Below are 13,775 nucleotides of genomic sequence, written 5' to 3' on the forward strand. Positions count from 1 at the left end.
AGCGATGCCAGCAGAAGCTGGAAGAGGTAAAAAAAAGGTCAGTGTATTAAACAACACATACACTGCGCTTTCTCAGTGGGTTTATGAGCACTTATAAAAAGGATAACAACTATTAGGCTGCTTTCACACTGATCCATGGGTACAGCGCAGTGTATCTGCAGGTTATCTGCACTGAGCCTTAGACTTCTATTACGCTGCAACTCGAAAGGAGAGGAGAGCCGGTAATCGACTTTCCGCGGAGGGGACATGTACACTGCTCATCAGGGCACTGATGACCAGTGTGCCCTGATGATCAGTTTAGCCCCACCAGTGCCACCTGTCAGTGTCCATCGGTGCCTTGTGTCAGTGCTCATCAGTGCCACATATCAGTGCCTACCAGTGCACATCAATGCCACATATCAGTGCCCATCTGAGCTGCCTTTCAGTGTCACCCATCAGTGTCAGTCAGTGCCATCTATCAATGCCAATCAGTGCCACCTATCAGATCCAGTCAGTGCCGCCTATCAGTGCCAGTCAGTGCTGCCTATCAGTGCGCATCAGTGTCGCCTGTCAGTGCCGCCTAACAGTGCCAGTCAGTGCCACCTAACAGTGCCAGTCAGTGCCGTCTATCAGTGCCAGTCAGTGCTGCCTATCAGTACCATATATCAGTGCCATATATCAGTGCTGCCTTTCAGTGCCCATCAGTGATGCCTGTCAATGCCAATCAGTGCGACCTATCAGTGCCTCCTCATCAGTGCAGCCTATCAGTGCCCATCAGTGCCCATCAGTGCAGCCTCATTAGCGCACATCAGTGAAGGAGAAAAATCACTTATTTACAAAATTTTATAACAAAAACTAAGAAAAAACATTTTTTTTTCAAAATGTTCAGTGGTTTTTGGTTTGTTTAAGAAAAACTAAAAAACCCAAAGGTGATTAAATACCACCAAAATAAAGCTTTATCTGTCACAAAAAAATGATAAAAATGTCATATGGGTACAGTGTTGCATGACCGCGCAATTGTCATTCAAAGTGTGACAGCCCTGAAAGCTGGAAATTGGCCTGGGCAGGAAGGGGGTATAAGTGCCCTGTAGGCTAGTGGTTAAAAGCGCACCAAAACTGAATGCAGGAGGTTTGGTGTGCTTTCAGAAAGTGTACCACACCAACAAAATATAATAGAAGTCTTAGGCAAAGCGCAGCCAACCTGCAGGAAAGCCATCGGTGCACTGTGCTGCATCCGCCGGGAAAACTGCTGCGCATCAGTATAAAGCAGCCCTTTAGGGGGCTCAAGACAGTAAGGGCTTGATTACATTTGCAGTTTGGGGGGCTGTAAAACCCCATAGTTGAGACGTTTTTACCACCCCTCCCCCAACAACTGGCGCAGCATCAGGGGTTGCAGTGGCAACCTCACCCCATGCTCCAGGTGGCCCGTGCGGCCTCCCTGTCACAATCTGTTTTACACTTGGACAGGATGGGCGGTGACATATACAAGAACCAATCCTCTCCATTTTCCTCCTGAAACCGCTGAAAGCCAGCCTCCCCTCCTCTCCCTTCTGCTGGCATTCAGCGGCTGCAGGAGGATAATATTCTTAATGCTATTCAAAATAAAAATTTGAAATTCTGAATCATTTAATATAATTGTGGCGTACTACTGGTTACCAAATCAATTACGTGGCCCTTGCTCTTCAACAGGTTGAGCACCCTGGTCTAAACCTTGTTTACCAATCACATATGATATTGCTGAGATGGGTGGCATAATATATGAGATATATTTGGCCAGTGATAGCAATCCTGTATATGTGAATGTTTGTTTGTTAGTCATTCTTTCATACAATTTGAGTTTCAGTGGAAGCCTGTAAAATGCAACCATGGGAAGTGAAGGTTGTAGCAATTGTCTCTTTTCACCTTTGTACGTCATGAAATTCTCGATGACATTCAGTGTGGCTTCATCCTCACACAGATCATACACCATGTTGCCATCCGCATTTACTGCCAGCAGATCTGCTCCACTGAAAGAGACAAATGACTACAATGAAACATGGTTGTTGTGGACACCTGTAATGTAAAGGGTTAATCTGCTAAATAACATATCTCAATTTTAAATAGATGACAAACCAATCTACTTATTTTAAAAGAAATGTAAGTGTCTGTTTGTTATTATCTTTTGCTCAGCCCTAGTGTTGTAATAAGACAAACTAATTGTAAAAGCAGTGAGCCCATCACAGGACCGAGGAATGAGATTCCTGTCGGCATTTCACGAGAAAAGAGAATACAGAATGTCTTCAGCTGCCAAGAAGTGAAAATTTGTTCTTTGGCAGTTTTATAAATTTATAGTTGTGCGCAGACTGAAATGGAATGGAAACTATTAATTCTTTACCAGCTATATATGTTATGTCATGTTTTATTGAAATGGAGTTCTTATTTTAAAATGCCCTTCTGCCTATGAATCATGTAACAGTGTTGTTACATTTTAAAATGTAATTGCTCTCCAGTGTATCAGTAATCAAACCTATCGATTAAAGTACCCATAGGTTATCAGAGATTCCAGATGACTTGATCACCCTGAGACACTCTACTGCACTGACTTTGCCAAACACTCTATAGCCTGCTGTAGAGAAGGTCCCTTGCTCTGTGCTGAAGCAGTGCTCTCAGAGCTAGAGCTTTCCAGACAGCAGAGATTATGAATTTTGCTAATTTTAGGGCTATATGGGTACTTTGAGAGGCAATAAATACTTGTGCACAAATACATTACTTGATATGCATGCCCTCTATAAGATGACATTTCTGATATTAGGACTGCTTTAAGGTTTGCTTTTCAAAACCAAGTTATTTATTCTGAAGGTTAACATTTTAACTGTCTAGATCAGTGGCCTTCAAACATTTTAAACAAATGGCCAGTTTTAGGAGGGGCCAAACTGTGGCCAGTGGGAGTAGAAAATGCCTTTACATCAGTGGGAGTAAACAATGCCCCAGGCTTGGTGTTCAGTGGGAGTAAAAAAATATCACATAACTGGTGTCAGGAGGAGGAATAGTGCCCCATCATTGGTATCAGTTGAAGGAATAGTGCCCCATCATTGATGCCAGTGGGAGAATTATTTCCCTATCTCTGCTGTCAGTGGAAGGAATACTGAATTGGGGGTCAATGGGAGGAGTAGTGCCCTGTCTTTGGTGTCAGTAGGAGGGATAGTGCCCCATCATTGGTGTAAGTGGGAAGGAATAGTACCTAGTCACTGGTGTCAGTGGGGGGAATAGTGTCACACCATTGGTGTCAGTGGGGGGAAAATGCCCTATCATTGGTGTCAGTGGGAGGAATAGTACCCCATCATTGGCGTCAGTGGGAGAACTAGTTCCCCATTATTGGTGTCAGTGGGAGAATTAGTTCTCTATCTCTAGTGTCAGTGGAAGGAATAGTACCCAACTGCTGGTGTCAATTAGTGCCCAAAAGGTTGGATAAGGTAAAGCAAAGGGACACATCCAGCCCACTAGCCACAGTTTGGAGACCCCTGGTCTAGATCATGAGAAATTAAATACACAGGGCTTAACTCAACCTGTATATTATTAGACTTTTATACTTTATATTGTTAATGCCATAAGTTTAAGGAGAACTCCAGTTAGTAAACAAAAATGTCCTTATAGGAGAACCCCCTCCTCCTAGTATGATAATGCTCTAATGCTCATTGCCTTTAGAGGGGAAAAAACGGAGAGGAATACTTACCTTATTTTTTGCTCCCCCCGCAGCTGTTACTCTTCTCAGTTCTAGTTCTAAAATGTGGGGCCCTTCTATGTCCTCAAGTGTGGTGCTGGACCGCTGGTCCTGCATTGTTGGTGATGACATCACCAAGGAGGCCTGCCACATGATTAGAGATGTAGAGTCGCTTCAGGGCAGTGGTCTTCTGGGAGGGAGGACCATGGAATAATATGAAATAATTCTGTCTCTTGCATGCTCCTTATGTTAGAGGAGCGTTGATTCCTTACTATAGAGGGTACAGGCTTACCAATAGAAGAAATTCTTTGAGCTGACCAGAGTTCAGCTTAAATTTATGCTGAGGCCCATCATAACAAAGAGTGTTTATATTCGATGTCTATATGTCTTCTAAAGTCCATGGCTACAATTCTTTTGGTGTCTAGTTCCATCATAAGTTGGCAGAGTGGTTAGTGCTCCCAGATGTGGTTCAATACACACCCCAGTACTCCAGCTGTGTAACCTTGAGCCACAAATCCTGAAAATACTTAAAACAGACCCATCCAGAAGTTGTTTTTCATTCATGGGTAGAATCCGACAAGATCTCCACCCCATTTTATAATATATTTTTAAGACACCAACACAATTATCTCTGTGTAAAGATGGAATGTCTTAACACTTCAATTTTGTTTATAAGACCTGATATAACATATATAATTGCAATGCGAACCGTTGTGTAATTTGATTACACACTATATAAATTTAGCAAATTATACACGTATGAAAGCAAAATAATAGTACTAACCATTATACATTCCCTTTAAAGCAGGCATGTCAAACTCAAGTCAAGGACGGGTCACTAAGGCAGTCACACCTTCATCCATGGGCCACACGTAAACAGTTATCATTGGTAATTTCAAATATTTAAAATGTCAACTTTTATTAGCATTTATTTTAATTTCTAAACATTGCATTATAAAAACTTGCCCCATCTAACTCAAATTTACTGCTCTTGATCATCAGAAACTCACTGCCCACCACCTTCTTTAGCTCAAATTCACTGTCCAGCATCTTCACACTACTCGCTACCCACACAACCACCTTCAAACAAATGACAAGGTTAACAAATACAAACTTCAGCTGCATGCATAGACACACTATAGCCAGTGAATACCTTGTTTGTTAGGGTTGTGCTGATAATCACGCACTCCCACTACCTATCAGTCACTGATTGAAGCAGCGGCCACAGTTAAGAGTGACATGTGGTGAGCAAGTCTTCTGCTTACCACCACCACCTTCATTGTGCAGAGACAGGCACCTTCCCTGCAGCTCGCTGAAAGACTCCTCTACCTACTGAAGGTAAATTTTTGACATGCCTGCTTTAGAGTAAATGTCATTCATCGAGATTAGGGGCCAACATTTTTGGGTCTGAAATAACTATAAAAAAAATACTGACATTCATTAAAGCAAACCTGTTCTTAGAAAAGATGTAGGCTGCTATTGCTGACCTCTTCTGGCAAAAATGCTAGTTGCCAGGCTGTTATGCTCCTTTAACACTTTCTGTGTCACTGACTCTGAACATATATCTAGATCAGTGATCTCCAAACAGATGCAGCCCTTTGCTTGCCTTTATCCGGCCCTTGGGGCACTTTCTCTCCTACTGATGTGAGGAGTCTTTTCCCACCAGTGACACCAACGATGGTGCACTATTCCTCCCGCTGACACCAACAATGAGGCACTATTCCTCCCATTGACACCAACGATGGGGCACTATTCCTCCCACTGACACTAACAATGGGCCACTGTTCCTTCCACTGATCCCAACAATAGGATACTATTTCTCCCACTGTTACTAATGATAAGGCACTATTCCTCCTCCTACTGACCACAGGCACTATGTATCTTTTCTATCCCCACTGACCACAAAACCTGAGGCATTGTTTGCTCCCAATGGCACTGGGCCATTCTCTACTACCGCTGGCCACGGTCTGGCCCCCTAAAGTTTGAAGTTCTGATTTTAGGCTGATGTTGCTTGTGTAATTTTTTGTAGGTCAGTTACTTAATAACTACTAAGCTGGAAATACTCAATCAGTTTTCAGAAGGAGGTCAGAAATGTCATCCCCTTGATTCTTCTCATTACAGGTTTCCTTTAGAACCAAATTCTAGGCAAACAGGGGAGGACTGAGAACCCTTGACCACAGGGTGGGGGCAAAAACAATCAACTTGCCTCTTTTATGGTAAATACAGATTTCTGTGGGCTAAATAAAGTGTACCAAGTAAAGTGTGCCATGGAACAGCAATGATTGGTGGACCATGTTGCATGGTTTATTTTTCACATCTTCCAGCATCAGCTTCCGTTGGCATTTGGTCACATGACATGTCAGAGTGAGAACAAAAGTTGGTGATGGAAGGTTTCACCTTGCCAGACAAGGTGATTTCTGATCTGAATGGGGAGTAAGTAGCTATATAATGCCCAGCATGTGTTAATGGCTTTAAGTCCTAGGCTTACAAATGTCTGAATTTTAAAGTTTCTCCACTAAGAGTCACCAGCCTAACAAATCTTTTAAGTACTGGCCCATTAGGCAAATGACCCCCATTCCAGCCCTCCCCTGGGGGTAAGAAGAGGCCATCAAAATAAAGTAAGAGACCATGGTAAATTGCAGCACAATATGGCACAAATACTTACTGTTGAATTAGTATCCGCACCAGGTTGGTGTGACCACAGGTGGCCGCCGCATGGAGAGGAGTCCAAAGCTCATTGTCTGTGACATTAACATTAGCACCATGTGATAACAGCAACTTGAGAAGATCTTCATAGTTATCAATGCAGCACTGAGGGGACAGAGTGACAGGACAGATGATGTGATGCAGGAAAGACAGTGATTCAGAATGGGCAGAATTTGCAGAATATGAAATACAATCAGATGCAAGAGGATGGCATTACTGGTAGGTACGTGATCAAGGCACTGTACAGACACAACAATAAGGAAGAGGTGTTTGAGCACCTTCATTGACAGGTCACATGACACACAGGACATAGACAAAGTGGTGTACAGACAACATTCCCAAACCAATAATGGAAATGTTTCAAATATACATACACTTAAAGGCAACCATAGCCATAAGGAAGGCAAAATAATCCAACCACCTATACATCTCTTTTTTACCATGCTAGTATCCTGCAAACTATGGTGCCTCTCAGTAGATTTATAGCAGGTGTTGCAGATGTTGAAGGTATCATTAGGCCAGGAAATGACACTTGCACTGCAACCTCGGCTCCCACAACACTGTTTACTATGGATAATTCACCTTTCACATACACTGTACTTACCTAACCAGCACCATATACCAACTCTTCTTCTTTATTATTCAATGCCATAAATACTTGAGCTAAGAGTGTCTCTATCCTAGATTGTAAGCTCGAAAGAGCAGGGCCCTCAATCCCCTCATGTTTTGCATTGTATTGGTATTGTTCTGTCACATGATCTGTCCCCCTTTGTAATGTACAGCGCTGAGCGAACTATTGGCGCTTTATAAATACTGTATAATATCAATATTCAGTGATTGATAACTGCCACTAGGAAGATGTGGCACAGAACATGATGCATATAAATAAACAAAAGACAGCAAATAATACTTTTTATGGGGCAACAGACTGGGCAGTCAAAGGTGGTCTGTTTGCAGGACAGCATCTGGAATAAGGAGGGACATGGGGAGTTACTGAGGTGAGGGCTTGTTTGATAAGGCCCATATTGGGATCAGCAACCCATGTCTCATCTCTGTACATATATAAAAAAATATTTCAGCTGTTGAACAAAAACTCTCTTCAAGAGCCAATTTATCTCTTCATTCAACAGTGGTACCCAAACTTTCTTGGAAAGTTTTTCAGACAGATAACTCAACTAATAAATAAAGCTGCTGGTACTGCAGTCTATAGATGTCTAATATCTATAAGTATATTGAAAGCCTTGGCATAATAAAACAAAAGTTGGTTGTAAAATTCAGCAGGCCTCAGCTAAAGCTCTCATTATTATCATTGCAGGAAAAGAGTTTCCAATGAAATACATCTGCACACAGTACCGGGAATCCATTGATCACAGCACAGATCAGGGGTGTTCAACCTTTTGAATAGCGAAGGCCACTTAGGTGTTTGGTAGTTGGTCATGGGTCACAATGAAATGAAATATTCAGAATTTTTATTTTTTTATTTTGTATAGCATAATGAACATTTTCCTCCTTCAACTGCTGAATCCCGGCGGAGGGAGAGGAGGAGAAGTCGGCTTTCAGCAGTTGCAGGAGGAAAATGGAGAGGATTGATTCTTGTATATGCTGCCCCCACCACCTCTCCTGTCCAAGTGTAAAACAGAATGTGACAGGAAGGCCCCATGCGCTCCTTGGAGCTTGGGGCAGGGTCACTATTGAGACTCCTGATGGAACACCAGTGGTTGACGGGGTGTGGTAAAAACACAACTGCTGAATGCGAAAGGGAGAGGAGGAGAAATCGGTTGAATGCGAAAGGGAGAGGAGGAGAAATCGTCTGAATGCGAAAGGGAGAGGAGGAGAAATCGGCTTTCAGCAGTTGCAGGAGGAAAATGGAGAAAATTGATTCCTGTATATGCTGCCCACACCGCCTCTCCTGTCCAAGTGTAAAACAGAATGTGACAGGGAAGCCTCACACACCCCATGGAGCATGGGGTGGGGTCACTATTGAGACCCCTAACAGTACACTCGTGGTTGAGGGGGTGTGGTAAAAACACATCTCAGGTATGGGGTTTTACTGCCTTCAAACCACAAATGTAAACAAGCCCTTACTGTCCTGAGCCCCCTAGAAGGTTGCTTTCACACTGATGCGCTGCGGTTTACCGGCACCGAGGGTGCAGCACAGTGCACCTGCAGCTTTCCTGTGGGTTAGCTGCACTTTGCCATAGACTTCTATTAAAACTTGCAGGTGTGGTGCACTTTATGAAAGTAAACCAAAACGCCTGCATTCAAAAGTTTGTGTACGCTTTCAGAAAATGCACCAAACCCCCAAGAGAAGTATGCTTCCCTGGTTTGAGGGTCACAGGTTGAGCACCCCTGGCATTGATGAATGGTTTAGTTCACAGACAGACATGGCTCCTGCACTCACTTGCTCGAGTTAAAAATAATTTTTAACATGTAACATCCAAACAGCTGAATAGATACAGGAACCTCCTCAACATTATCTGAGCTCTTCATCATGGTTCTGGGATCAACCTTTTGTCCAATTTAGGGAATTTGTTTAACGATTTCCTCTCTCAAACTGCCATCAGAGAACACTGAAGTCGGATTCGCCTCTTCTTTTCGCAAGGCTTCACTGCCGGTTTCCCTTAGTCAAGATGGTGGTGCCAGCACCCGACAGACGTTTGAAGACTTGGCTCAGGTGAGGACACCGCTGGATGCCTGGACAAGTAAGTGCCCTAATATTAACCACTTACCCCCCTTCATGACCAGGCCATTTTTTTTTTGCTATACAGCGCTGCACTACTTTAACTGACAATTGCAACACTGTACCTAAATAAAATTTATTTTATTTTCTTACACAAATAGAGCTGTCTTTTGGTGGTATGTGATCACCCCGTGGGTTTTTTATTTTTTGCGCTATAAAAAAAAAAACAATATTTTTTACTTTCTGCTGTAAATCATATTCAATTTTTAAAAAATTAAAAATCTAATGTCTTCATAAACTTCTAAATGTATTCTGCTACATGACTTTGATAAAAAAAAATCCCAATAACTGTATATTAATTGGTTTACGTTAAAGTCATAGTATCTACAAATCAAATGGTAGTATATAAAATGGAAATTGTATTTCTTTATTTTTCTATACTAGTATTGGCAGTGATCAGAAACTTTTATAGCAGGACTGCGATGGTACGGCAAGCATTCTGACACTAACTGGGTGGGAACTGACTAACTGACACAGACAACTCCAGTGACACTAATACAGTGATCAGTGCTAATAAAAAGCAATGACACTGGGCAGGAAGGGGTTAATTGTGGTAACTGTGTGTTAGGGAGTGATTACACTGTGTACTGTGTGGTGTTTTACTAGGGGATGTGCTTTGCAGGGAGATAAAAACCAGCATGTTCCCGCTGACAGGAGAGAGATCTGTGTTGTTTACACTCAGAGATCTCTCTCCTGTCAGCTGCTCCGCCAATCACTGAGTCCCGGCCATGAGTCGATGACCAGGACCCGGTGATTGACACCTACAGGAGCCAATCACAGCATGGGTAGGACGACGTATGCGTGTAAACCCCCACCCTGAAATGCAAAATCAAGTATATATACATGATTTTATGCAGAGCGACTGCCCAAGAGCAGTAAAACTGCTCTAGGGCGGTTGTCAAGTGGTTAAAAGTCAGCAGCTACAGTATTTCCTTTGGGGGGGGGGGTGGCGCAAACTCCTCTTTAAAGCACTTCTGCCTTTGAATGCCAATCTTACATAATGTGAGGTTTGGTTATGTTAATACTGTGCTGCTCACTGTTATCCTGGGGGCTTCTTGGAGTGGAAGCTGTGCATGAGGACCTGTAATGCAAGGATCTCACTGCTTCTGCTGTATGCATTCTGTGGATCTGTGCTTTCTGCTCCTCTCCTGATGCTTCCTACTAATTCTTCCACCAGATCACCATTCATCAGGGGGCAGTTCTAACATGAGGAAGCAAAGCCCTGTACCTCGACATACATGGCCACCTGCACACAAAGACAGTGTGGGACAAGGCCACAGAAGTTTGTTATGTGAAAGAATCAACTGCAAAGAGACCAAAGGCCAGTGACTAGTTCTTTGTTGTCTCCTGGGCCTTTTTGGGCACAGCTTCCACAGTTCTGGCCCTCTTTAAAATGAAATTAAGTTCACGAAATAAAAACTCCTAGGAGGTAAAGTTATTTGGCAGGAAAGATATGCAAAATCTCTTCTGCGATATGTTATCTTTTTCTATCTTCTAGCAATTTTTAATTTTGTGTATAAACTGCACGATTCATGCGCAGTCTAGTGTATACTTAACATACTGGGGACAACATAACTCTTGTGTGCATGTTGAGGATTTACATCATCAATGCCTGCTCAATGGCTGAAGAGGAGCAATGTGGGACCTGGAAGAAGTGGCAGAGAAGATGGCGGCAGCTGGTGGAAGGAGCAGTGACAGCAAGCCTTGATCTAACATCTAGTGAAGGGCACTCTAGTATGTACAGTAAGTGTGCATTATGCGCAAGGGTACTCTAGTAGGTAAGTGTGCAATTACCTAGCAATTACCTACCTAGAAATGGCAGAGAAGAAGCAGAGGGATGAAACGATGACAGCGAGCCTCGAACTGCTAGCACTAGTGGAGGGTACACTAGTAGGTACAGTAAATGTGCCATTATCCTGTGCACTTAAGTTCTCCTTTAAATTCTATACTTGTCATGCAAATTCATGTCAGAAACAAGTCACTAGAGGGTATGTGTATATAAATAAACTCTTTAAATACACGGAGCACATTAGGTGGTCAAAGTAAAAGGGCACCTAATGGACACTAAGTACACAACCTCTCAGATTAATTGGTTATTATCCTATTCCAGTTTATACTAGTGGTAGCTCTGGAAGCAAAGGTGACTTGCCTTGGGCTGTTATTGGGTTAATTTTCACAGGCATTAAAGCAAGTACAACTATTTAGTACATGTTCAGTACAAATTATGCAACAGCATGTACTCCTGCCAATATCTTGACAGAATTTCTAAGAACAAATTGCTACTGAGCAGATGTACCAAGTACATCATGTGTGATTAAACAGTGATAAAACAAATATAGTGAGCGCTTCCTGATATAGCAGCTGGCACCTCAAGGTAACCAAATAAAAACCCAAAGATACAATAAATATAATAAAGTGCAGCGCTAAATATTAGGTCACAATCAGGTCTATAGGACATATCAGGACACATGTGCCAATAACATTCGAGTGTGCTCGAAGCTCAGGGTAATTGTGCTCGGGAAGACTGGTAAAATTGCGCACTTACCAGATGCGCATGGGATATGCGCATAAATAAATCCACCTCATGAAGAGGTACGGTAGGTTAGGAAGTGGGCAGCAAAGCGGTACGTAGGTGAAGACTGTATATCCAGAGATCTGGAGGTTGATCCCCCTCTGAAGACGTGCTTTAGCACGAAAGGCCTCAGGAGGCTCAACGCGCTGTGACGTCATGCCGCCGGAGCCACGAGTTGGTCTGGCGGCCATCTTAGATAAGGGTTAGTCTCTCCTTTGTACTATTTTATTTACTTCATTGTCAATAAAAACCATTGGGAACATACTACACTATGGGCATTCTTTCTATGGCTTCTTCATGGAGCTATTAAGTTGCAGAGCCAGTGGAGTTCTTTGCTGAATGACACAGTACCCAGAGGAAGGGAATCCCTGTAAACAGGTTGCAGACCCAGTCTACCCTAAAGGAGACCTCTGCACTTTATTATATTTATTACATCATGTGTGATTGCTGTCTGGGTGAACCTTGGATTGATATGTAAACTATCATTTAGTGCACAAGTAAACCGTAAACCTGTCATAAAAGAAATATAGAGGCTGCAATTGATTATCTCTGTCTGAAAATGCCATTTTCTTGGCATTTATGTTAATGTTGCTAAAACAAAAATAAAAAAAATAAAAAAAAACATTTTATATATATTTATATATATACAGTATCTATCTATCTATCTATATAGATAGATATATATATAGACATCGATATATATATATAGATAGATATATAGATATATATAGATAGATAGATAGATAGATAGATAGATAGATAGATAGATAGATACAGTATATATATCGAAAAGCTCCTGCAATAGAAGACATATTATATTTACATGTCCTGGCACCCTAACATAGGAGCTTCGCTCCATCTTTGACTGCCTGAAGGATCTATATTTCTGACACACTTCCAGGTGTGTCAGATAATTTTCTCCACCACCTGTGCTCTCTGGTTCCTCTTGCTGGCCCCAGTGGTTTATTTTGGTTTTGTGCTGCCCTAAGCAAGACTGAAATCAGGCGCCCCTCTCCATCTAAATTTGTCCCAGCCCTTCCTGTTTAACCATTTCAATACCGTGCAATTTTACACCTTCCTGCCCAGGCCAGTTTTCAGGTTTCAGCGCTCTCACACTTTGAATGACAATTGCGCGGTCATACAACATTGTACCCAAACTAAAATTTGATCATTTTCTTCACACAACTAGAGCTTTCTTTTGGTGGTATTTAATCACCGCTGGGGTTTTTATTTTTTGCTAAATTAACAAAAAGAGACCAAAAATTTTGAAAAAAAAACACATTTTTCTTTGTTTCTGTTATAAAAGTTTACAAATAAATAATTGTTCTTCATAAATTTAGGCCGAGATGTATTCTGCTACATGTCTTTGGTGAAAATAACCCAAATTAGGATGTATTTTTTAGTTTGTAGGAAAGTTATAGAGTTCACAAACTATGGTATATATCTGAATATTGATCAATCCTGAAGTACTGACAGCCAATCTAATATCTTGAGGTCCAAGAATGTCAGAACAGTACAGATATCCCCCAAATGACCCCTTTTTGCAGAGTAGACAGTCCGACGTACTTCATAAGAGGCATGGCGAGTTTTTTGAAGTTGTATTTTTTTGTCATAATTTTTCAGAAAATGAAAAAATTAAAAAAATTATTTTCACTATTTATTTTTTTTACATACTGTCACCAGTGCAGTACAGCGTCATCATATAACTGGCATGGCGGTGAACAGCGACACTGACTGGTGACAGTATGAAAAAAAAATATATATATTTTTTTTTTAATTTTTTTTTTTTTTTATTATATTTAATTTTTTATTACATTTTTTTTATTTTTTTTCAAGATTTTTTTTCATATTTTACTGTGACCAAAATAGTACAATGTTACCATAGTAACACTGTACTACTTTGGGGAAGTGATCAGTATTTTTTTTTTTTATTTTTTTACACAATTTGCTTATAGCAAAGAATTACTTTGCTATAAGCAAGCATTTACCTGAATGAAATCGATTCATTCAGCTTTTTTTTGCTTTTTTTTTTTTTTGTGCTTAGCTGTGATTTGGTCACAGCTAATCACATGACATGT

General features: G+C 41.4%; 1 protein-coding gene and 1 long non-coding RNA gene across 3 annotated transcripts in view; one reads left to right on the forward strand and one right to left on the reverse strand.

The window, feature by feature from the left end:
• Positions 1-13,775, forward strand: part of LOC149465790 (uncharacterized) — a 98,760-nt gene that overhangs the window by 60,762 nt on the left and 24,223 nt on the right. The window lies entirely within an intron of this gene.
• PPP1R16B (protein phosphatase 1 regulatory subunit 16B) overlaps positions 1-13,775 on the reverse strand; it is a 90,012-nt gene that overhangs the window by 27,552 nt on the left and 48,685 nt on the right. The window contains exons 4-5 of the mRNA XM_089673305.1: positions 6,345-6,490; positions 1,882-1,985 (exon numbers count right to left, since the gene is read on the reverse strand). Of these exons, the coding sequence (XP_089529431.1) occupies positions 1,882-1,985; positions 6,345-6,490 (250 nt within the window). The remainder of the gene's footprint in view (positions 1-1,881; positions 1,986-6,344; positions 6,491-13,775) is intronic.

The sequence above is a fragment of the Staurois parvus genome, unplaced genomic scaffold, assembly GCF_062004578.1.
Source record: "Staurois parvus isolate SC_StPar_1 unplaced genomic scaffold, SC_StPar_1.0 ptg000137l, whole genome shotgun sequence".
NCBI lineage: Eukaryota > Metazoa > Chordata > Amphibia > Anura > Ranidae > Staurois > Staurois parvus.